Here is a 23807-nt window from a genome sequence, read left to right on the forward strand (position 1 = left end):
AACCAACGCTGACTAGAATATGTATATATTGGCGATAAACCAATATATAACATAAATCAGGAAGACTAGCTAGATCTGAATCAATACAGCAACTAAGCTAGGCAATACAATACTACAACTCTATACTAGAAGGAGTACGTATATATGTCCCCTTGGGAAATATATAACGTAACTCCACAAGAAACTGAACTAGAAAGTAACAATACAAGGAACTAAATTTCACAGTGTTCAGAGACCTAGTAACAGCCTAGACTGACTGAAACTATGATGGGCGGAGCACGCTTGCAGGAAGCAAACCTTTATACTGAAGTCATCCAACGAGAGCAGAGATGCAAATCTCCACACAGGTGAATGGTAATCAGTCACAAACAGGCTGGCTTGATTACCATTCCCTAGCTGACAGACTATCACAAGCAATGCATGCAGAACTATGCTAGCAAATGCATGTAAAAGGAATCAGAACTGCTTGGCTGCAGTACCTCTGCAGCCAGCAGTACATGCTGCAGAAGCGATCATGACAGTACCCCCCTCCTTTAAAGGCGTTTCCAGACGCCTATAGGAACTGACATGATTCTCTTGGACCACCCAAACCACAAAATCAAATGCAGAAAAAACAGCAAACTGATCTAAGTGATAATTCGTGAAGGTCGGGACAGCCCGACAAGACCAAATTCCAGAATCAGTCACCCCAAGACTGGACCAATCAGAACCAGAACCTACAGAACAATGCCCATCAGTACTACAAGCCCCAGTGTGACACCCATCAGAACTGTGATTTCCAGGAAAAAGCCCCCGAAACTGAGCGATACCAATCACCCTCCAGGGACTGTCCAAGAATGCCAAACCTTTTACAATGCCCACCGGAACTGTCCTTACCGACACAGAGCCCACTGTTGAACCAGTCCAGGGCACCAAGACAAGTTTCCTCAGAAATCTCCCAGAACACTTTGAAGTTCCCTAGAGATCTCAAGAGGTTATAATGTCCCTTAGGTTCACATGGAGAACTATCAAGAACCCCTATGGAACCTAGGGCAATTCCAGAGTCTGGGTTACAAAGACCAACATCAAGATCAGGACTTTCAGGAACCATTTCTGGGCATGCAGGCAGGTTGGCAATATCAGAACATGTCTCCACTAAGGAAGCATCTGAGTATGCTGGCACACTAGACACACTTGGGCATTCTGGCACACCGAGCACATCTGGGCACACTGGTACAAGAGAAACGTCTGGGCATGTTAAGGAACTGCGAACCTCAGAGTCAGTCATGATAGGACCGAAATCAGAACTGGGCAGAAAATAACCACGACTAGGCTTCCCAGCTACTGGACTCTCACTACAGGATGCAGGATCAGACTTAGATGTCACTGATCCTAGCAAGGTTATTAACAAATCATGTTCAGGGGCATTTACAGGACAGGACAAATCTTGATGTATGCACTTTACTAGATAGGGGTTTTACAACCTCCTCTGGACTGGACAGAGACTCCTCTAGTACACTGGAATGGAGCTCCAAAAGAGCTGCAAAACAAGTCAGCATTGCAGCAACTCCCACTGAACTAGGCAAAACTGGGGAACTCACTGGACAGAAAGAGAACTCTGGAACCTCTGCCACACTGGCCAGAGAACCAGAATTTTCTGAGATACAAGGCAGGGTTTCAGGAACACTCATACTGGACTGAAATTCTAAAACCTTTATTTTTACCAGAGAATCAGAATTATCCATGTTACAGGGCAAGACTTCTGAAACATTCATAGGACAGGGCTGGAGTTCCCCGGTTGTTACAACATTGGACAGAGACTCCACAACCTCAGTAATATCAGACTGTGTACAGGGCAATGTATCCAAAATACCCCCTGACGAGGACAATGCTCCACTGGACAAAGATTCATCAAGTTTATTTAGAGTGGACTGTAGTTCTAAGACAGCCGCTAAACAGGTGAAAATTACTGCAACACCCACTGAGGTAAGCAGTGCCTCTGAGTCCTCTGCTAGAGGGTTTGAAGTATCCAAAGTACCGGGTGAAGCATAAGACTCTGCAACCTCAGCTTCACTGGACGGGATCACTGAACCGTCCATATTGCAGGGCAGAACCATGGAAGCACCTGTTGAACAGCATAATAATTCTGTGACCTGAGGTTCATTGGAGAGGTCTACTGCACAATTCATGGTACAGGGCGAATTTACTGGAACATTCACTGATGAATGCAAAGACCCAGAAACTTCAGTTTCGCTGGGAATCATCATTAAGCTATCCATGACACAGGGAGAATTCACAAAAACACTCTGGACAAGGCAAGGATTTTTCAGCATCAGGTTCACATAACAGAAGCTCTGTGTCACCCCAAAACTCAGCCAACAGTGCTGAGTCAGGGGAATCAGAATGCAAAATCTGCGAATCTGAAATCGTACTCCTTTGGGAAGCTGGAAATTTCGGAGACAAAGGCTTCAAGGTCTCCAGGCTCGATCACTGCACCTCAGAAAAGCTGGAACAATCGCCAGCCAACAATGTGCTTTTACTGGTATCAGTTGGTTGGAATGTATGAAATTCAGACAAAATCAACTCCCAAACATCAAGGTTCACCAAGTCTTCCCATTCACCAGTTTCAATCAAAGAGCAAATAGAATCAATGCAACCATTTAAGAACACTTCACTCTTCACGATATAATAATCTCAAAACAATTTCCAATCAGTGTCCAACTCATCAACCAGACTTCCGATCTCCCATTGTTTAAACGGAGGTTCCCACATACTCGTGTCAGGAAAAAACATTCATACGGATCTGAGTCAGGAACATACATAGATCTTTTCACACCTTTAATATACCAGGCGATTCTGTCTATCATAGGATTCACATATGCTTTTACTTTGGGTAATAGAACATTAGACTGCTGAGACTCAGGAAATGATGTAGTGCCTCTATTGGTGTCTGCTGGATCATATGATTTGCAGGATGTAGAAAACAAATCAGTAGGAATTTGTATTTTTTCGCAAAACGTTTTGCGATCAATTTAACAAATTCCAGGGGATCATCAAAAACCTCATCTTCGTCAGCAAGCTCCTCAGCCCAAGTTCTCATCTTGCTATCAAGCAGGTACAAGATAATAAACCTGCTCTGCTGAACTGCAGTAGCTGATCTGAAAAAGGAACATGAATTCAAAATTTTGCAGTTCCGCAAAAATTCCAAAAAAGATTTATTGCCACCGTTGTAACGGGTTAGGGAGGCAAGGTGTGCATCTGGAGCAAACCTAGTAGGTGGAATTACAGGAACATTTACAGGAGAAGTGGAATCATCTCCAATTGACAGTGTGCTTTCCCTGGTATCAGCTGAGGCAGGAACATGGATGGATTCATTACTAGGGTATTTTCTATTCTTAAGAATCTCCAGGACTTGTAACAGGGGTTGAACTGTAGAAGATGTAAATTTTCCCTGTTGTACAAACAATTGGATCTGCTCTATGCTCTGTAATATTTCCACATAAGAATATTCAGACAATTATTTTAAACAAAAATCTTTATTCTCCCTGGCTAGCAAGGACAGTTCATTGGTAAGGCACATACAGACGTCGGATTTTTCCGGACGACGGGTCGTTTGAACGTCCCGTCGTTCAGTCGTCCGCACGCCAAATCGGGCGTGTGTACAGACTGTCGTTCGCATGATAAGACTGAGACTCAGTCTTATCACGCGAACGACAGTCTGTACACACGCCCGAATTGGCGTGCGGACGGCTGAACGACGGGACGTTCAAACGACCCGTCGTTCTGAAAAATCCGACGTCTGTATGGGCCTGTAGTTTCATAGGTCCATTTGACTCCCCTGAAAGACAATTGCATTTCATTATCAGCTAATGACATTGTCTGACGCGTAGTCTTATGCAAGGCTTTAGACTTTGCTGCATACGGATTGCTTTTAACTGCTGCTGAAGGAACATTTGATTGACTAGTCAGGAGTTCATTAAGAGGAAATGGCAATGAATTTATGCATAACCAGTTGTGAATCACAAAAGCTATGAATTCCAGAGGCTTTTGTCTCAAATGAGTGTGATCCAGAACATCAACAGCCCAATCAAAAAGTTTGCCATTAAAAAGAGTGCAAACGATCTGATCAGCCCAGGTAGAAATTGCAGAATTTCGAAAATCTGGATTTGCCACAGATCTAACCAGTTCTGGTATAAATTTGTCTGCAATTTCAGGGCCAAGCTTTTCAAATTTTCTAAAAGACAGGGAGCCATAATACACGGTGTCAGAAGCCTCCTCCCTTTGATTTTGTATTTGGCCCATCATAATGTAATGCTGGGGGGGCATACTTTCTGACCACCCAAAGCAAATAGGCTAAGAGCAGGATAATGGAAGAGGCCACACAGGCTGCCCAGAGCAACTGCAGCTCTGGGCTTCCATAAAATACGCAATGGCAGTGCAGTGCAATGTTGCGCTACTTTTGCGATAGCAAACATACAGACAGATATAAGACAGAATAGCAGCTGCAGCAATGGCTACCTCACAAGGACAGGACTGGAAAGGTTCGCTACTCCTTCGCGGGAGATTGTGCAACCTACAAGACTAGACAGAATGAATGCTTGCTAAACTAGTCACTGCCACAGTGACAGCAAGCATCCACAGACAGAACAGACTGGAATGAAGCAGCCAATCGCGACCGTAGCGATGGCCTACTTCGCAAGAACAGGACTGGAAGGATTCGCCGCTCCTTCGCAGGAGATTCGCGCAACCCACAAAGCAGAGTACAAGAGCACAGATAATTCACACAATAGTATCACAAAGAATTTACAATTACAGCTATCAATGTGATATAATAATCCGCGAACGCAATATGGAAAATAACAAACGCGCTAGTATGCGTATATATTGGCAAAGAACCAATATATGACGCAAGCCTAGCAAAATAACCAACGCTGACTAGAATATGTATATATTGGCGATAAACCAATATATAACATAAATCAGGAAGACTAGCTAGATCTGAAGCAATACAGCAACTAAGCTCTGTTCTAGGCCCCCTTCTTTTCTCCATATACACTTCCTCAATTGGCAAGCTTATCTCCTCCCTGGGCTTCAATTACCACCTTTATGCAGATGACACTCAGATTTACCTCCATACCCCCGATCTCTCATCTACCACCATAAACAAGGTCTCCTCGTGTCTCTCAGCAATCTCCTCCTGGATGTCAGCTAGGTTCCTAAAGCTTAACCTAGACAAAACTGAGCTCCTGATCTTTCCACCCCATGCTGCTGCACCCCTCCCAGATTTCCACCTCACAATCGACAACACAACCATTCTCCCTACCTCCCAGGCCCGCTGTCTGGGTGTCACCTTGGACTCTGACCTCTCCTTCATCCCACACATCCAAAACATCACCAGAGCCTGCAATTTCCACCTCCGTAATATCTCCAAGATCCGCCCCTTCTTAACACCGGACACGACCAAACTGCTCATCCATGCCCTCATCATCTCCCGCCTTGATTACTGTAACTCCCTCCTTTCTGGCCTCCCCCTGAAACGCACTGCCCACCTTCAATCAGTGATGAACGCGGCTGCAAGACTCATCCATTCTTCGCACCGCTCTGCATCCACATCTCCCCTTTGTGAATCCCTGCACTGACTCCCTATCCGTTTCAGGATAAGTTTTAAGATTCTATGCCTGGCGTATAAATCTGTGCACAAAACCTGCCCTACCTACATCTCGGAGCTTGTTCACAGGTATACACCAGGTCGCTGCCTCCGTTCCTCCAACGACCTTCGCCTTACCACCCCACGCATTTCACACTCCCATGCCCGCCTGCAGGATTTCTCAAGAGCTGCCCCCACCCTCTGGAATGCCTTTCCACCACTCATCAGACTTTCTCCCTCTTTCAACACATTCAAGCAAGCCCTCAAAACCCACCTCTTTATGATAGCCTACCCACCTCCTACCACACAGTACCTCTCTAAGGAATATTTAACAGCCCCACCTAGTGTTTCCACCCCTCCCTTTAGATTGTAAGCCTCTGGCAGGGTCCTCCACTCCCTAGTGTAATCTACAGGATCATGTGCTCCTGTCCTATGACAGCCTGTACATGTATTACTGGGCCTACCTAACCAGCCCATATTGCATGATCATGTATTTTGTACAATTTGCATGTATAACTTTGTTCTATGTGTATAACCCTATGTATGTCATCCTTGTAGCATTGTATATATTTATTGTCCAGCGCTGCGTAATATGTTGGCGCTTTATAAATACAATAAATAATAATAATAATAATAAGCTAGGAAATACAATACTACAACTCTATACTAGAAGGAGTACGTATATATGTCCCCTTGGGAAATATATAACGTAACTCCACAAGAAACTGAACTAGAAAGTAACAATACAAGGAACTAAATTTCACAGTGTTCAGAGACCCAGTAACAGCCTAGACTGACTGAAACTATGATGGGCGGAGCACGCTTGCAGGAAGCAAACCTTTATACTGAAGTCATCCAGAGGTACAGACTAACCAGCAAGCTCATGGTGACCCAGAACTCATTGGAGTGTGTAAGGGACTACAATGGTCCTAAAAGCCCCCTTACTAAGATGTTAAGAAAAACAAAAATTTGCTTTCCTAAAACAGAAAGAATTTGCGATAATTCAGGTTGGAGTGAGCTCGAGATGTCTCCCAGAGCACCACTGCTGAATATATGCAAATTAACCATTGTACCCTTAGAAGCTAAACACACCTCCAGAACCGCTGGATTGCAATGATGTGTCAGCTTGTTAAATTGTACAGAGCCATAATAATCCAACATGCATACAGACTGTTTCGGATTGTTTGATCCTCATCAGTGCATGGCATGGATTAATTTGGCTCTATGGAGTAGGGCTTGTAAACCGAGAGGTACAGACTAACCAGCAAGCTCATGGTGACCCAGAACTCATTGGAGTGTGTAAGGGACTACAATGGTCCTAAAAGCCCCCTTACTAAGATGTTAAGAAAAACAAAAATTTGCTTTCCTAAAACAGAAAGAATTTGCGATAATTCAGGTTGGAGTGAGCTCGAGATGTCTCCCAGAGCACCACTGCTGAATATATGCAAATTAACCATTGTACCCTTAGAAGCTAAACACACCTCCAGAACCGCTGGATTGCAATGATGTGTCAGCTTGTTAAATTGTACAGAGCCATAATAATCCAACATGCATACAGACTGTTTTGGATTGTTTGATCCTCATCAGTGCATGGCATGGATTAATTTGGCTCTATGGAGTAGGGCTTGTAAACCGAGAGGTACAGACTAACCAGCAAGCTCATGGTGACCCAGAACTCATTGGAGTGTGTCTCCTGATCCTTTGTAGTCCCTTACACACTCCAATGAGTTCTGGGTCACCATGAGCTTGCTGGTTAGTCTGTACCTCTCGGTTTACAAGCCCTACTCCATAGAGCCAAATTAATCCATGCCATGCACTGATGAGGATCAAACAATCCGAAACAGTCTGTATGCATGTTGGATTATTATGGCTCTGTACAATTTAACAAGCTGACACATCATTGCAATCCAGCGGTTCTGGAGGTGTGTTTAGCTTCTAAGGGTACAATGGTTAATTTGCATATATTCAGCAGTGGTGCTCTGGGAGACATCTCGAGCTCACTCCAACCTGAATTATCGCAAATTCTTTCTGTTTTAGGAAAGCAAATTTTTGTTTTTCTTAACATCTTAGTAAGGGGGCTTTTAGGACCATTGTAGTCCCTTCCACACTCCAATGAGTTCTGGGTCACCATGAGCTTGCTGGTTAGTCTGTACCTCTCGGTTTACAAGCCCTACTCCATAGAGCCAAATTAATCCATGCCATGCACTGATGAGGATCAAACAATCCGAAACAGTCTGTATGCATGTTGGATTATTATGGCTCTGTACAATTTAACAAGCTGACACATCATTGCAATCCAGCGGTTCTGGAGGTGTGTTTAGCTTCTAAGGGTACAATGGTTAATTTGCATATATTCAGCAGTGGTGCTCTGGGAGACATCTCGAGCTCACTCCAACCTGAATTATCGCAAATTCTTTCTGTTTTAGGAAAGCAAATTTTTGTTTTTCTTAACATCTTAGTAAGGGGGCTTTTAGGACCATTGTAGTCCCTTACACACTCCAATGAGTTCTGGGTCACCATGAGCTTGCTGGTTAGTCTGTACCTCTCGGTTTACAAGCCCTACTCCATAGAGCCAAATTAATCCATGCCATGCACTGATGAGGATCAAACAATCCGAAACAGTCTGTATGCATGTTGGATTATTATGGCTCTGTACAATTTAACAAGCTGACACATCATTGCAATCCAGCGGTTCTGGAGGTGTGTTTAGCTTCTAAGGGTACAATGGTTAATTTGCATATATTCAGCAGCAGTGGTGCTCTGGGAGACATCTCAAGCTCACTCCAACCTGAATTATCGCAAATTCTTTCTGTTTTAGGAAAGCAAATTTTTGTTTTTTTTATTTTTGTTTTTATTTTTGTTTTTTTTATTTTTGTTTTTGTTTTTCTTGAAGGAATCAGAACTGCTTGGCTGCAGTACCTCTGCAGCCAGCAGTACATGCTGCAGAAGCGATCATGACATAAAGTAAAGGTTTTGTAATACATTTTCATACTTGATAGACAAGAGCATGCCAACCTTTTTGCATACTCTATGTTACAAGGCATCTTTCTCCTGATCCTTTGTGTCTGAGCTCCTCACTTGTGCTTATTTGCAAGGCTCAAGGAGTGCAAAACCATCCCATAATTATAAGCATGTACTGAGCTGTCTGTTTGTTGTAGTCACTGGAATAATAAACGTATTGCTACTGTGCTGGCTGTACTGTGCGGCTGGGTTGTCTACAGATATCTATGGGGGTCGTCTGGAAAGTAACAGCTGTTTTTACATAATCAATTGAGATTAAAGAAACATTTTATGTATGTTACTAGTTGATGACCCGGCGTTGCCCGGGTATGTATTTGGCTGGAGTTGGCTCCACCCACTTTTTCTAACCCTAACACACAAACACTCAACGACCAAGTTTGTGAGCGTTGGCATCAATAATTTGTATCAATTAAATAAATCAGATTAATGGTTTGTGACTCCGCAACTCTCCAGCGTTTGGACCCCAGTCACTCATTGACCAACTATAGCAATTTAAATATTCCCCTTGAAAATCAACAGGTGAATTTTGATTGGCTATAATAGGCTCCAACCACTTCCCTGAATATTAATCTCATTCACCCAGTGACCATCTGGGCAAAGTTTGAAAACCCTGCCATTAACAGTGTAAAAAGGCCTGCAGTTTATATTTTCCCAATTAATTTTTTTTGGCTCTCCCCACTTTTTGTAACCTGGACACACAGTCACTCAATGACCAAGTATGTGAGCTTTTAGGTCCTTGGCATCAATGAAAATAAATCTAATTGGCTGTTTGTGGCTCCGTACCCATTTTCTGAATTTGAACCCCAGTGACCCAACCAACTGTACCAGGCTTGAGGCTTGTGCCATTAACAGCGCAAGAATGGCAGTAATTTTAATATTTCTCTTGAAAATCAACAGGTGAATATTGATTAGCTTTTTAAGGCTCCACCCACTTTTCTGAATATTAATCCAAGTCACCCAGTAACAAACTGTGCAAAGTTTGTTACTGGGCGACTTTGCACAGTTTTCTTCACCCCTGTGAAGGAAGATTTTTGACATAAAAAAAAAAAAAAAATCTAAAGCTGCAGCAGTCGGGTGTGAAACTGCTGGTCAACTTTTCGCCAGTTCTCAAAAGACTTGTGTTAAAAATTAAATATCCCTTCTATTAAAAAAAAAAAAAAAAGGCGCCACCTAATTTTCTGATTATTAATCCCAGTCACCCAGTGACCAACTGTGTCAAGTTTGAGAACCCTGCCATTAACAGTGTAAGAATGGCTGCAGTTTATATTTTCCCATGTAAAAAGTTAGTTGTTTTTGGATGTTTCTAACCTTGACATACAGTCACTCAATAACCAAGTTTATGAGCTTTGGGGTCATTGGCATCAATAAGTTGAATTTTTCCATTGAAATTAAACAAAGCTGATTGGCTGTTTGTAGCCTGCAGCCTTTTCAGAATTTAAACACAAGTCTCCCAGTGACTGACTGTTTTCCAGATTTGAGGCATCTGCCATTAAGAGTTTAAGAATGGCAGCAATGTAAATATTCCCCTTGAAAATCAATAGGTGAATTTTGATTGGCTGTTGTAGGCTCCACCCACTTTCCTGAATATTAATCCCAGTCATCCAGTGACCAACTGTGTGAAGTTTGAGATCCCTGCCAATAACAGAATGGCTGAAATCAATCTAACAAATCTGATTGGCCGTTTGTGGCTCCATCCCCTTCAGTGAATTTGGACCCCAGTCACCCAATGACTGTCTGCATCAGGTCTGAGGCCTATGCCATTAACAGTGTAAGAATGGTAGCAATGTAAATATTACCCTTGAAAATCAATAGGTGAATTTTGATTGGCTGTAGTAGGCTCCACCCACTTTCTTAATATTAATCCCAGTCACCCAGTGGCCACCTGTGTCAAGTTTGGGAGCCCTGCCATTAACAGTGTAAGAATGGTTGCAGTTTATATTTTTCCATGTAAAAAATGAAGTTGTTGGTGCCGCCCACTTTTTCTAACCTTGACATATAGTCACTCAATTACGAGGTTTGGGGTCCTTGGTATCAATCATTTGTATATTCCCTTTGAAATAAATCAAATCTGATTGGCTGTTTGTTGCTCCGCCCCTTTCTGAATTTGAACCCCAGTCACTCAGTGACCAACTGTACCAGGTTTGAGGCATCTGCTATTAACAGCTATTAACAGTGTAAGAATAGGAGCATTTAAATATTCCCCTTGAAAATCAACAGGTCAATTGTGATTGGCTGTTGTAGGCTCCACCCATTTTCCTGAATGTTAATCCCAGTCACCCAGTGACCAACTGTGCAAACTTTGAGAACCCTGCCATTAACAGTGTAAGCATGGCTGCAGTTTATATTTCACCAGTGAAATTTGTTTTTGGCTCCACCCACTTTTTTGTAACCTTGACACACAGTCACTCAATGACCAAGTTTGTGAGCTTTAATTTTCCTGGCATCAAAAATGTGTGAATGGAAGCAGTTTATCCAGCAAAGAAATCTGATTGGCTGTTTGTGGCCCCATCCCTTTAGTCAGGGCTGCCCAATACGTCGATCGCGATCTACCAGTAGATCGCGAAGGACTGCTGGGTAGATCGCGTCGGCATTTTAAAATAGTACGCCAGACGCTGACTATATGCAGCGCTGGCGTACCGTCTGATTGTGCTGCTCTGCTGCCCTATGCAGAGCAGCACACAGCCAATGGGTGCAATGGAAGAGCCGCGTCCCACCCACCTCCTTCCTCCCCAGCTCTCCCACTTCCTTTGTCTGGCCTGCCGCTCTCCAGTCCTCAATGTGTCGCCTGGATCTCCGTCGCTGACCCTGCATGCCTTGCGTGACCGCAGTGGAGAGGAGAGCCGTGGGTGAGGACGTGTATACAGGAAGTGCTTTGCCTGTATACACGCCATTACCCTCCGCTCTCCTCTCCACTGCTGTTCGCCGCTATCAGATGTCTCAGTGCTGCATGCTCCTCTGGGCATGCAGGGTGAGTGAAGGGGGGTGGATGAGACCAGCGCCTGGTGGAGGGAGGGAGCCGAACTATCTTTATGGCAGGCACATATGCCTAACTATCTTTATGGAAGGCACATATGCCTAGCTACCTATATATATATGGGGGGCACGTTTACCTAGCTATCCATATGTGGGGGGAACCTATGCCTAGCTATCTACGTGGGGGGCATATATGCCTAGCTATCTATATGTGGGGGGCACCTATACATAGCTATCTATATGTGGGTGGAAACCTATGCCTAGCTATCTATGTGGGGGACACCTATGCCTAGCTATCTATATGGGGGGCACCTATGCCTAGCTATATGGGGGGGACCTATGCCTAGCTATCTATATTGGGGAAAAATTGCCTAGCTATCTATATTAAGGGCAGCTATACCTGGCTATTTTAAATGTTGGTAGATCTCTTGAGCTCGGGAAATTTAAAAGTAGCTCGCGAGTCAAAAAAGTGTGGGCACCCCTGCCTTTAGTGAATTTGAACCCCAGTCACCCAATGTCCGACTGTAGCAAGTTTGAAGCCTCTGCCATTAACAGTGTAATAATGGCAGCAGTTTAAATATTCCCCTTGAAAACCAATAGGTGAATTTTGATTGGCTGGTGTAGGCTCCACCCACTTTCTTGACTCTTAATCTCATTCACCCAGTGACCGACTGTGGCAAGTTTAAGAACCTTGCGATTAACAATCTAAGAATGGCTGCAGTTTACATTTTACAATAAAAAATGAATGGCTGAATTTTGATTGGCTGTTTTAAGCTCCTCCCACTTTTCCTGGATTTGTAACCTCGGTCACCAAGTGACCAACTGTGCCAAGTGTGGGGACTCTGGCTTGATTACTGTGAGAATGGCAGCCTTTTACATTTTTTCCATTGACATGAATGGGTGGAATCTGATTTGCTGTTTGTAGCTCTGCCCAGGTGTGCAGGGGGGATGCGAGACCCCCAGAACATATCATCCCAGGTAGTAAGGGATCTGTATACCAAGTTTCGTTCAAATCGGTCAAGCCGTGTTCGAGTAAATTGATTTTCTCAAAAAATACAAGTTTGATTTGAATTTTTTTTTTACTTGTTTCCATGGAAACAGATAATCCATGCTGTTCATATCGGCGGTCGTTCGTAAGTTGGGTGTTCGTAAGTCGAGGGGCTCGCCTTATGCGCACCATATTTTATTGCTTGCATACAGTGGTGTGAAAAACTATTTGCCCCCTTCCTGATTTCCTATTCTTTTGCATGTTTATTACACTTAAATGTTTCTGCTCATCAAAAACCGTTAACTATTAGTCAAAGATAACATAATTGAACACAAAATGCAGTTTTAAATGATGTTTTTTATTATTTAGTGAGATAAAAAACTCAAAACCTACATGGAGCTGTGTGAAAAAGAAATTGCCCCCTGAACCTAATAACTGGTTGGGCCACCCTTAGCAGCAATAACTGCAATCAAGCATTTGCCATGACTTGCAACAAGTCTTTTATAGCGCTCTGGAGGAATTTTGGCCCACTCATCTTTGCAGAATTGTTGTAATTCAGCTTTATTTGAGGGTTTTCTAGCATGAACCGCCTTTTGAAGGTCATGCCACAACATTTCAATAGGATTCAGGTCAGGACTTTGACTAGGCCACTCCAAAGTCTTCATTTTGTTTTTCTTCAGCCATTCAGAGGTGGATTTGCTGGTGTGTTTTGGGTCATTGTCCTGCTGCAGCACCCAAGATCGCTTCAGCTTGAGTTGACAAACAGATGGCCGGACATTCTCCTTCAGGATTTTTTGGTAGACAGTAGAATTCATGGTTCCATCTATCACAGCAAGCCTTCCAGGTCCTGAAGCAGCAAAACAACCCCAGACCCAGGGGCGTCGCTAGCCCTATTTTGGGGGGGCACGTGCCCCCAATCTGTCCTGGGGTGCCACAGATCTCTTCGCGCCGCCACCCCCTTTGTCAGCGGCTCCATCCAGCCACCGCCGCCGCGTCACTCAGACCTCAGGATCAGGCGGCGAGTGGGCGACCAATCGTGCAGGTGCTAGGACCCAGCGCCCGCACTGATATGCGGAAGTGACATCACTTCCGCATATCGAGCGGGTGCGTCCGGCGCCCGCTAGTACTGGTCGGGTCGCCGCTGATCCTGACGTCTGAATACACTGGCAGGTGAGGGGGGAGCGGCGGCTAGAGGGGGGGCCTCCCTGTCACTCACTCACTACCTAAAGGGCCTCCCTGTCACTCACTCACTTCCTAAAGGGGCCTCCCTGTCACTCACTCACTGCCTAAAGGGGCTCCCTGTCACTCACTCACTTCCTAAAGGGGCTCCCTGTCACTCACTCACTACCTAAAGAGGCTCCCTGGCACTCACTCACTACCTAAAGGGGCTCCCTGGCACTCACTCGCTACCTAAAGGGCCTCCCTGTCACTCACTCACTACCTAAAGGGGCTCCCTGGCACTCACTCACTGCCTAAAGGGGCTCCCTGGCACTCACTACCTAAAGGTGCTCCCTGTCACTCACTCACTGCCTAAAGGGCTCCCTGTCACTCACTCACTGCCTAATGGGGCTCCCTGTCACTCACTCACTTCCTAAAGGTGCTCCCTGGCACTCACTCACTACCTAAAAAGGCTCCCTGGCACTCACTCACTACCTAAAGGGGCTCCCTGTCACTCACTCACTGCCTAAAGGGGCTCCCTGTCACTCACTCACTGCCTAAAGGGGCTCCCTGTCACTCACTCACTACCTAAAGGGGCTCCCTGGCACTCACTCACTACCTAAAGGGGTTCCCTGGCACTCACTCACTCCCTAATGGGGCTCCCTGTCACTCACTCACTACCTAATGGGGCTCCCTGTCACTCACTCACTACCTAAAGGGCCTCCCTGTCACTCACTCACTACCTAAAGGGCCTCCCTGTCACTCACTCACTACCTAAAGGGCCTCCCTGTCACTCACTCACTGCCTAAAGGGGCTCCCTGGCACTCACTCACTGCCTGAAGGGGCTCCCTGGCACTCACTCACTGCCTGAAGGAGCTCCCTGGCACTCACTCACTGCCTGAAGGGGCTCCCTGGCACTCACTCACTGCCTAAAGGGGCTCCCTGGCACTCACTCACTACCTAAAGGGGCTCCCTGTCACTCACTATTGGGGTCCCTGTCACTCACTACCTAACTGGAGGCGCCTGTCACTCACTAGCTAACCTGGGGGTCCCTGTCACTCACTACCTAACTTGGGGGACTACCATATTAAGGGGGCATTCTGCCTATTTATGTGAAATGCTGTCTATTTATGTGCCTCGTGGCTGCTGAATTTGTCTTGTTGGGGGCCTCATGATTTGTTGGGGGCCTCATGATTGCTGAATTTGTCTTGTTGGGGGCCTCATGATTTGTTGGAGGCCTCATGATTGCTGAATTTGTCTTGTTGGGGGCCTCATGATTTGTTGGGGGCCTTATGATTGCTGAATTTGTCTTGTTGGGGGTCACATGATTGTTAACTGCGAGACTATGGGAAAAGCTGAATCCTTATCATGAGCTTGCTGGTTAGTCTGTGCCTCTCGGATTTACAAGCCCTACTCCATAGAGCCAAATTAATCCATGCCATGCACTGATGAGGATCAAACAATCCGAAACAGTCTGTATGCATGTTGGATTATTATGGCTCTGTACATATTAACAAGCTGACACATCATTGCATTCCAGCGGTTCTGGAGGTGTGTTTAGCTTCTAAGGGTACAATGGTTAATTTGCATATATTCAGCAGTGGTGCCTGGGAGACATCTCGAGCTCACTCCAACCTGAATTATCGCAAATTCTTTCTGCTTTTGGAAAGCAAACTTTTGTTTTTCTTATCATATGAGACAATAGCATTAAACCTACTTTTTTAGCTTTTTAAAACTGAAAATAAAACTGGGAGGTTCTAAAAAATTGAATACATTTTTCAGGAGTAGGATGGATGAAATTGTTTATCTTCACAGTTTATTTTCAACTTGGATTTTCCATAATGTTCATGTATGAGTTAAAACGTTTGTACAGTATTTAGTTTAAATTGCTGTTGCCACTTTGCGATAGATAAGTGACTTTTGGGTTGCAGTTTGGGCACTCGGCCTCCAAAAGGTTCGCCACCACTGTCATAATCTAATGTCCCACCATTGCTAGGTTCATGTAAATTTGTCTCCACCCGTTACCACACCTATATTCTGGTCCATGGCCCACCCATTCTTCGGTGCAGCGCGATAAGCACGCCACACAACGTGATCCTCATATTTTTGGCACGCTAGCTGCAGTGTGCTGAATTCTGCTGCCTACAGTATGTACAGTATACGCTGTTCTCTAGTGCCTGCACTGTGTGCTGATTTACCTCCAGTGTGTACAGTGTAAGGTGTTACTCTGTGCCTTTACTGATTGTAAATCAGCTATATTGTATGCTGATCCCTGCTACTTTCAGTATGTACAGTATTAGCTGTAAAGCCTGGTACACACATACAATTTTGATTAGCCAATTTTAGCTCTGTTCATAAAATTCATTGTCTGTTGGCCCACTTACTGCACGGGGGTGGTAAAATTGGGGGTCAGTGATTGACCAATCAAAATTGTATGTGCGTATACATCTTTGATCTATGCCTATACTGATTGTAAATTATCTAAATAAAGGACAGGGGGCTCCATCCAATATTTCGATGGGCAGGCCCGTTATCTGTAGCTTACACCGCTGCTAAGTTCATGTGCATTTGGCCCCGCCCATGGCCACACCCACTCACCTCATGGCCACGCCCATTTTTGCCACGACGCGCTTTGCGCGCCGCATATACCTCCCCAACTGGTGCCCACAGGTGCCCCCGATCTCCAAGGACCCTAGAAACGCCCCTGCCCAGACCATCACACTACCACCACCATATTTTACTGTTGGTATGATGTTCTTTTGCTGAAATGCTGTGTTACTTCTACGCCAGATGTAACGGGACACGCACCTTCCAAAAAGTTCAACTTTTGTCTCGTCGGTGCACAAGGTATTTTCCCAAAAGTCTTGGCAATCATTGAGATGGTTTTTTTTAGCAAAATTGAGACGAGCCTTAATGTTTTTTTTGCTTAAAAGTGGTTTGCGCCTTGGATATCTGCCATGCAGGACGTTTTTGCCCAGTCTCTTTCTTATGGTGGAGTCGTAAACACTGACCTTAATTGAGGCAAGTGAGGCCTGCAGTTCTTTAGATGTTGTCCTGGGGTCTTTTGTGGCCTCTCGGATGAGTTTTCTCTGCGCTCTTGGGGTAATATTAGTCGGCTGGCCACTCCTGGGAAGGTTCATCACTGTTCCATGTTTTTGCCATTTGTGGATAATGGCTCTCACTGTGGTTCGCTGGAGTCCCAAAGCTTTAGAAATGTCTTTATAACCTTTACCAGACTAATAGATCTCAATTACAGTACTTTTGTTCTCATTTGTTCCTGGATTTCTTTGGATCTTGGCATGATGTCTAGCTTTTGAGGTGCTTTTGGTCTACTTCTCTGTGTCAGATAGCTCATATTTAAGTGATTTCTTGATTGAAACAGGTGTGGCAGTAATCAGGCCTGGGGGTGACTACAGAAATTGAACTCAGGTGTGATAAACCACAGTTAAGTTATTTTTTAACAAGGGGGGCAATTACTTTTTCACACAGGGCCATGTAGATTTGAAGTTTTTTTTCTCACTAAATAATAAAAACCATCATTTAAAACTGCATTTTGTGTTCAATTATGTTATCTTTGACTAATAGTTAACGGTTTTTGATGAGCAGAAACATTTAAGTGTGACAAACATGCAAAAGAATAAGAAATCAGGAAGGGGGCAAATCGTTTTTCCCACCACTGTATGTACTTGGATCTTATATGTGTAACAGCTTGTCTGTCTAATCCTTATGGCAGCCATACACAGAGTTCACTGTAAGTATTGTTACTGTGTTTGTCCTCTTTAATAAGCAATGCGGTGTTTTGCTCAAGGCCCCATAATGTGTTTCAGCTCTTACTTTCCTGGTGGTGTAGTGGATAGCACTCTCGCCTTGCAGTTCTGGCTCCTCAGGTTTCCTCCCACATCCCAAAACCATAGGAATATTAAATAATTATGATAATGACTTTTAACAGTAACTGACGGCTGTACTTACACAGGGTAACCTAAGGGCCCGTTTCCACTAGGAGCGGTGTGATGCGCCAACATAGGTGTCCTGAAACATGCACGGCAATGGAAGAGTTTCCACTGCGTGCATGTTGTGCGGAGCGGTGCGGAGCGATATGAGAATCTGCAGCATGCTACAGATTATCACACGGCCGCATCCAGCCGCAGCCGCATCCCCTCTCCTCAACTGACTTCCGCATCAGGAGATGCGCATCGGGAGATCAATTGACTTCCGCACCGGCGGAAGTGATGAGATGCGGCTAGGTAGCCGCATCGCATCACTGAAGTAGTGGAAACCGGCCCTAAATTACAACATCCAATTTCAAAGGCTCCAACTGTATTGGAACCTAACAGGTGCTTTCCTGAAGAGATGACAATTTGTCATCCTCCTTACAGGTGATTTGTAGTCCGGAGTTACACTTTAAACTTGTTGCTATACATGAGCTAAACTATCTTACCTGCGCATACGGTAATGTCTGTATTGTGGCTGCAGCTCAGAGGCACGAGTGAAGCACTCCAAAGCTTCCATGTGCCGCATCTGCTGAAACAGGCTCTGTCCCTGCAGAGTAATACAATTGTGAGAACAGCGCAGAAGCCACAGCAATATACAGGATCGTCTCAAAAAATTATCATATTGTGATAAAGTTCATTATTTTTTGTAATGTACTGATAAACATTAGACTTTCATATATTTTAGATTCAAATACCCACAACTGAAGTAGTTCAAGACTTTTATTGTTTTAATATTGATGATTTTGGCATACAGCTCACGAAAACCCTAAATTCCTATCTCAAAAAATTAGCATATTTCATCCGACCAATAAAAGAAAAGTGTTTTTTAAAACAAAAAAAGTCAACCATCAAATAATTATGTTCAGTTATGCACTCAATACTTGGTCGGGAATCCTTTTGCAGAAATGACTGCTTCAATGAGGCGTGGCATGGAGGCAATCAGCCTGAGGCACTGATCAGGTGTTATGGAGGCCCAGTATGCTTCGATAGCGGCCTTAAGCTCATCCAGAGTGTTGGGTCTTGCGTCTCTCAACTTTCTCTTCACAATATCCCACAGATTCTCTATGGGGTTCAGGTCAGGAAAGTTGGCAGGCCAATTGAGCACAGTAATACCATGGTCAGTAAACCATTTACCAGTGGTTTTGGCACTGTGAGCAGGTGCCAGGTCGTGCTGAAAAATAAAATCTTCATCTCCATAAAGCTTTTCAGCAGATGGAAGCATGAACCCACTTTTGAACCAGAAACAGCAGCAGAAGCTCCTGACCTTGGCTACAGAGAAGCAGCACTGGACTGTTGCTCAGTGGTCCAAAGTACCTTTTTCGGATGAAAGCAACTTTTACATGTCATTCATAAATCAAGGTGCCAGAGTCTGGAGGAAGACTGGGGAGAGGGAAATGCCAAAATGCCTGAAGTCCAGTGTCAAGTACCCACAGTCAGTGATGGTCTGAGGTGCCATGTCAGCTGCTGGTGTTGGTCCACTGTGTTTTATTAAGAGCAGGGTCAATGCAGCTAGCTATCAGGAGATTTTGGAGCACTTCATGCTTCACGCCGCATAGGGGAAGGAGGCGTGTCGGAGTTCCGTGCTGCAACACTGCTAGCGAAGGACGGAAGCCCGACCAGCTGAAGGCTGCTATCATCCACGCCACTTGGATTCCCCCGGGAGCCGGGCACCCTTGCCCGACACTGCACGCTATCTAGCAGTAGTCCAGTCTCTCTCACTCTACCGCCGGCCGGGGCGGGTGAGATTGAGCGGCTCCTCTGAAGATAACATTTGCTCCTGGATTGAAAACCACAGAGGGTGAGATTACTCTATTATACCAAAGTGCATATAACTGGATGTTACACCCAGGGCCGGCCTTAGGTTTCACAGCGCCCTGAGCATAACCAGATTTTGGCGCCCCCCCCCCCCCCCCCAATTCATCCTCTCTGTGTGTGAGCGCACCACACACATACACTAATGGGGGGGGGGTGGAATCTGCTGCCTAAACACACTAAAAGGGGATCTGCGACTGCGAGACCAGTAGCCTATATACACTAAAGGGGGAATCTGCCTACATCTACGAGACTAGTAGCCTATATACACTAAGGGGGGGGGGGATCTACCATAGGTAGGTGCCCCCAGTATAGGTTAGATAGGTAGCTGCCCCCAGTATAGATTAGATAGGTTGCTGCCCCCAGTATAGATTAGATAGGTAGCTGCCCCCAGTATAGATTAGATAGGTAGCTGCCCCCAGTATAGATTAGATAGGTAGCTGCCCCCAGTATAGATTAGATAGGTAGCTGCCCCCAGTATAGGTTAGATAGGTAGGTGCCCCCAGTATTGGCTAGATAGGTAGCTCCCCCAGTATAGATTAGATATGTAGGTGCCCCCAGTATAGATTAGATAGGTTGCTGCCCCCAGTATAGATTAGATAGGTAGCTGCCCCCAGTATAGATTAGATAGGTAGCTGCCCCCAGTATAGATTAGATAGGTAGCTGCCCCCAGTATAGGTTAGATAGGTAGGTGCCCCCAGTATAGGTTAGATAGGTAGGTGCCCCCAGTATTGGCTAGATAGGTAGCTCCCCCCAGTATAGATTAGATAGGTAGGTGCGGTGCCCCCAGTATAGGTTAGATAGGTAGCTGCCCCCAGTATAGATTAGATAGGTTGCTTCCCCCAGTATAGATTAGATAGGTTGCTGCCCCCAGTATAGATTAGATAGGTTGCTGCCCCCAGTATAGATTAGATAGGTAGCTTCCCCCAGTATAGATTAGATAAGTAGCTGCCCCCCCAGTATAGGTTAGATAGGTAGGTGCCCCCAGTATAGATTAGATAGGTTGCTGCCCCCAGTATAGATTAGATAGGTTTCTGCCCCCAGTATAGATTACATAGGTAGGTGCCCCCAGTATAGATTAGATAGGTTTCTGCCCCCAGTATAGATTAGATAGGTAGGTGCCCCTCCCCCTCATAGTGGAGGGGGAGCCGCGGGGAGGGCAGCCCGACCTCTCCCTCCCTTCCTCTCCGGGCCGCCCTCCGTGCTCCCCCCTCCGATGTAGCAGAGAGAACAACTCACCTTCCTCCCTGGTTCCGATCGCCGGCGCCTCTCACTTGCCGCTGGTCTCCTCTTCTACATTGTCACTGATGCACACTAAACTTCCTGTTAAGCAGGAAGTTTAGTGTGCATCAGTGTAGAAGAGGAGACCAGCGGCAAGTGAGAGGCGCCGGCGATCGGAACCAGGGAGGAAGGTGAGTTGTTCTCTCTGCTACATCGGAGGGGGGAGCACGGAGGGCGGCCCGGAGAGGAAGGGAGGGAGAGAGAGGTTGGGCTGCCCTCCCCGCGGCTCCCCCTCTATCACGGGCAGCATGTTTGTCAACTTTGCCCCCCAGCAGCGGTACCAGGGGGTGGAGCAAGACGGACCCAGCCGGGGCCGCAGCTCCTCATTAAAACACAGGCGGCAGGAGCGCCCCCTGGAAGCCGGCGCCCTGAGCGATCGCACCGGTCGCTCAGGTCAAAGGCCGGCCGTGGTTACACCTCTGGAGACCTCCATATAAACTACTATTTAGACACGGAATTAGACATCTATAGTGTCATATTTGAGAACAGAACTTCTGTGTCCAACAAATCCTAATAGGACTAAAGACCCTATTATCCTGCTACCTCAGGAAATACCACCACATTGATTTTATAACAGTTTTTACAGGAAAATTGCTTCCTTTGCATGCATATTTATTTGGGTTGTGCACCTGACAACCATATTAAAGCTTTCATATATTATCCATTTTTGACAAGCGCAGTCTGTTTGTTTATCCAGTATTACAATATAAGGAAGTGGGACCCCCTCACAGTTATTGCTGCTGTCTAAATTGGGCGCAACACCTTATCTTGAAGAATACAATATGGCATGTGCCAATTCAGGTTAGCGTCTGGGAATTCCACTGAAGGGCATTACATAAAGCTTTTACCAAGCCCAAGAAGGCCAAAAGCAGGTCAGTAAATTTACTAAATGCAGCGAAGTACTGTGACTGTAGGAGGAGGCACAAACACCAGTGGGCAAGCCCAGGATTTCCAAGGGGGGGGGGGGATTCCTGAAAGGTCTCCCTCAGCCACGCACAATACAGTACAATAATATGGTAGGACATCATGCTGGGTACACATAATGCAATTTCCCATCCTAAATGTTCCATCTGCTCCCGATCGACAACGGGATCAATCAGGAGCAGTTTGGATACAGATAATAATGAGGACAGCTGACATTTGTAATGAAGGGGAAAGTGAAGCATTCACACAGCAGGGCACAGGGCTGTGCTCATATCTGACTCTTAAGTTCCCCAGAGCTGCTCCATGCTCTGTACACACACTGCTGCTCCATGCTCTGTACACACACCGCTGCTCCATGCTCTGTACACACACTGCTGCTCTAATGCTCTGTACACACACTGCTGCTCCATCAAAACTCAACTGTAGCAGGGAAAGAAAGGGGGCAGAGCTGTGAGCTGCAGGATGCCTGCAGATATTCTGGTGTCTCAACTTGTGCCCGTCCCCAGACACTGCACTGGCCCTGGTCTGAGGGGGAATTCTGGGCAGCTGTAATCCCCCCTGTGTTTGCCTATGGTGGGGGTGTGGCTTAGTTCAGGTGTTGGGCTTAATCAAGGGCAGGGCACCCCCAGGACCAATATCACTCCAGGCACACAATTCCTTTGTGCAATAAGTAGTCAGGGCCGTTTTTAAGCAAATACCATTAAGAAGCAAGTAAGGCTGCATATAATGTAATAATTATGTAATGTAATTTGCAAGTGTTTGCAAGTATGCACACATATGGCCAGGCAGGGTAGCCGCATTCACACTTCGGGGCGGGGGAAGGTTACTGGAAATGTAATTAATATTGTCTAGAATAGATCGTACATGTCAAACTCCGGCCCGTGGGCCAAATCAAGCCCTCAGAGCCTTTCAATTTGGCCCTCAAGAGTTTTCCCCACTTTGCATTATTTTTGGTCCCCTCTAGACCACCAGGGAAGCTATATGGGGGAGATAGGCGAAAAAACTAAACAATAGGGAAATGTTTAGGGTAGGTGGGATCCACTAGACACCAGAGAACTGCATGGGCATTGGAAGTAGGCCATTAGACACCAGGGAACTTTATAAGGTGACCAGTAGACATTGAGGTTGGCCCACGACTAGGTCTCAGTGTTCAATTTTGGCCCCATTTGTATTTGAGTTTGACACCCCTGGTCTAGATGAATTTGTTAGTTATTTCCATGCTCTCACCTGCAGGTAATATGTCCCCGCCAGCAGTTTTATGTGCTCTTCAGAGGGGTTGGCATCAGAACAAGCTTTCTGTAGGTTAAGTGCTGCAGACTGGAAGTCACCTAGCTGTAGAAAGGCTTCCGCTCTCTTGACATATAACTCTATTTGCAATGCAACAGTGTGACCACCAGATGGCATTAATGAACAGTACAGTGAGAGCAAAGGAGCCAGCACCAGCATGACCTGAAAGATGACTCTGTATGGAGATAGATATAGAGACTGCCACATTTTCTTCCTTTTAAACATTTAATAGTACCTGTGCTGCTAATACACAGACATCAATCTGTCGTCTCCCCCACCCCCACAAGTACTACCGGTATCTTTCGCTACCCCCAATCACTAATACCCATACCATGCCCGGTCTGCCCATGATGCCAAGTGAGGCAACTCCCCCAGGCGGCAGAAGTCTGGGGACAGCACCAGGCAGAAACATGAAGTGAAGAGAGTGCCTGGCCAACCTATCCTGAGGACAACTGTACCTGGCTAACCTATACTGGGGGCAACTGTACCTAGCTAACAATACTGGGGGCAGCTATACCAGGCTACCCACCTATATTGAAGGTTTTTGGGGGGGCTCACTGCAGCTATAACGTGCGGTGCAAATTGTCTGGTGCTGTGCAATCCTTCCTAGTCTATCTCTGAGTCCCCTCCTCTTCTGTACTGCAGCCCATCTATCCATAGCGCATTTCCTATTAGCAGATTGAGGTTTTACAAATTCTCCCCACCTACATCCTGTAATCTACAAGTTCCGCCTCCTCATGTAACT

At 45.6% G+C, this 23807-nt stretch overlaps 1 protein-coding gene across 1 annotated transcript in view; it reads right to left on the bottom strand.

The window, feature by feature from the left end:
* The window catches only part of LOC137527366 (tetratricopeptide repeat protein 16-like), a 40580-nt gene extending 17401 nt beyond the window's left edge, over positions 1–23179 (bottom strand). Inside the window, exons 1-2 of the mRNA XM_068247878.1 lie at positions 23003–23179; positions 18205–18305 (exon numbers count right to left, since the gene is read on the bottom strand). Of these exons, the coding sequence (XP_068103979.1) occupies positions 18205–18305; positions 23003–23179 (278 nt within the window). The remainder of the gene's footprint in view (positions 1–18204; positions 18306–23002) is intronic.
* Positions 23180–23807: the final 628 nt, after the last annotated feature.

The sequence above is a fragment of the Hyperolius riggenbachi genome, chromosome 8 (assembly GCF_040937935.1).
Source record: "Hyperolius riggenbachi isolate aHypRig1 chromosome 8, aHypRig1.pri, whole genome shotgun sequence".
Classification (NCBI taxonomy): domain Eukaryota; kingdom Metazoa; phylum Chordata; class Amphibia; order Anura; family Hyperoliidae; genus Hyperolius; species Hyperolius riggenbachi.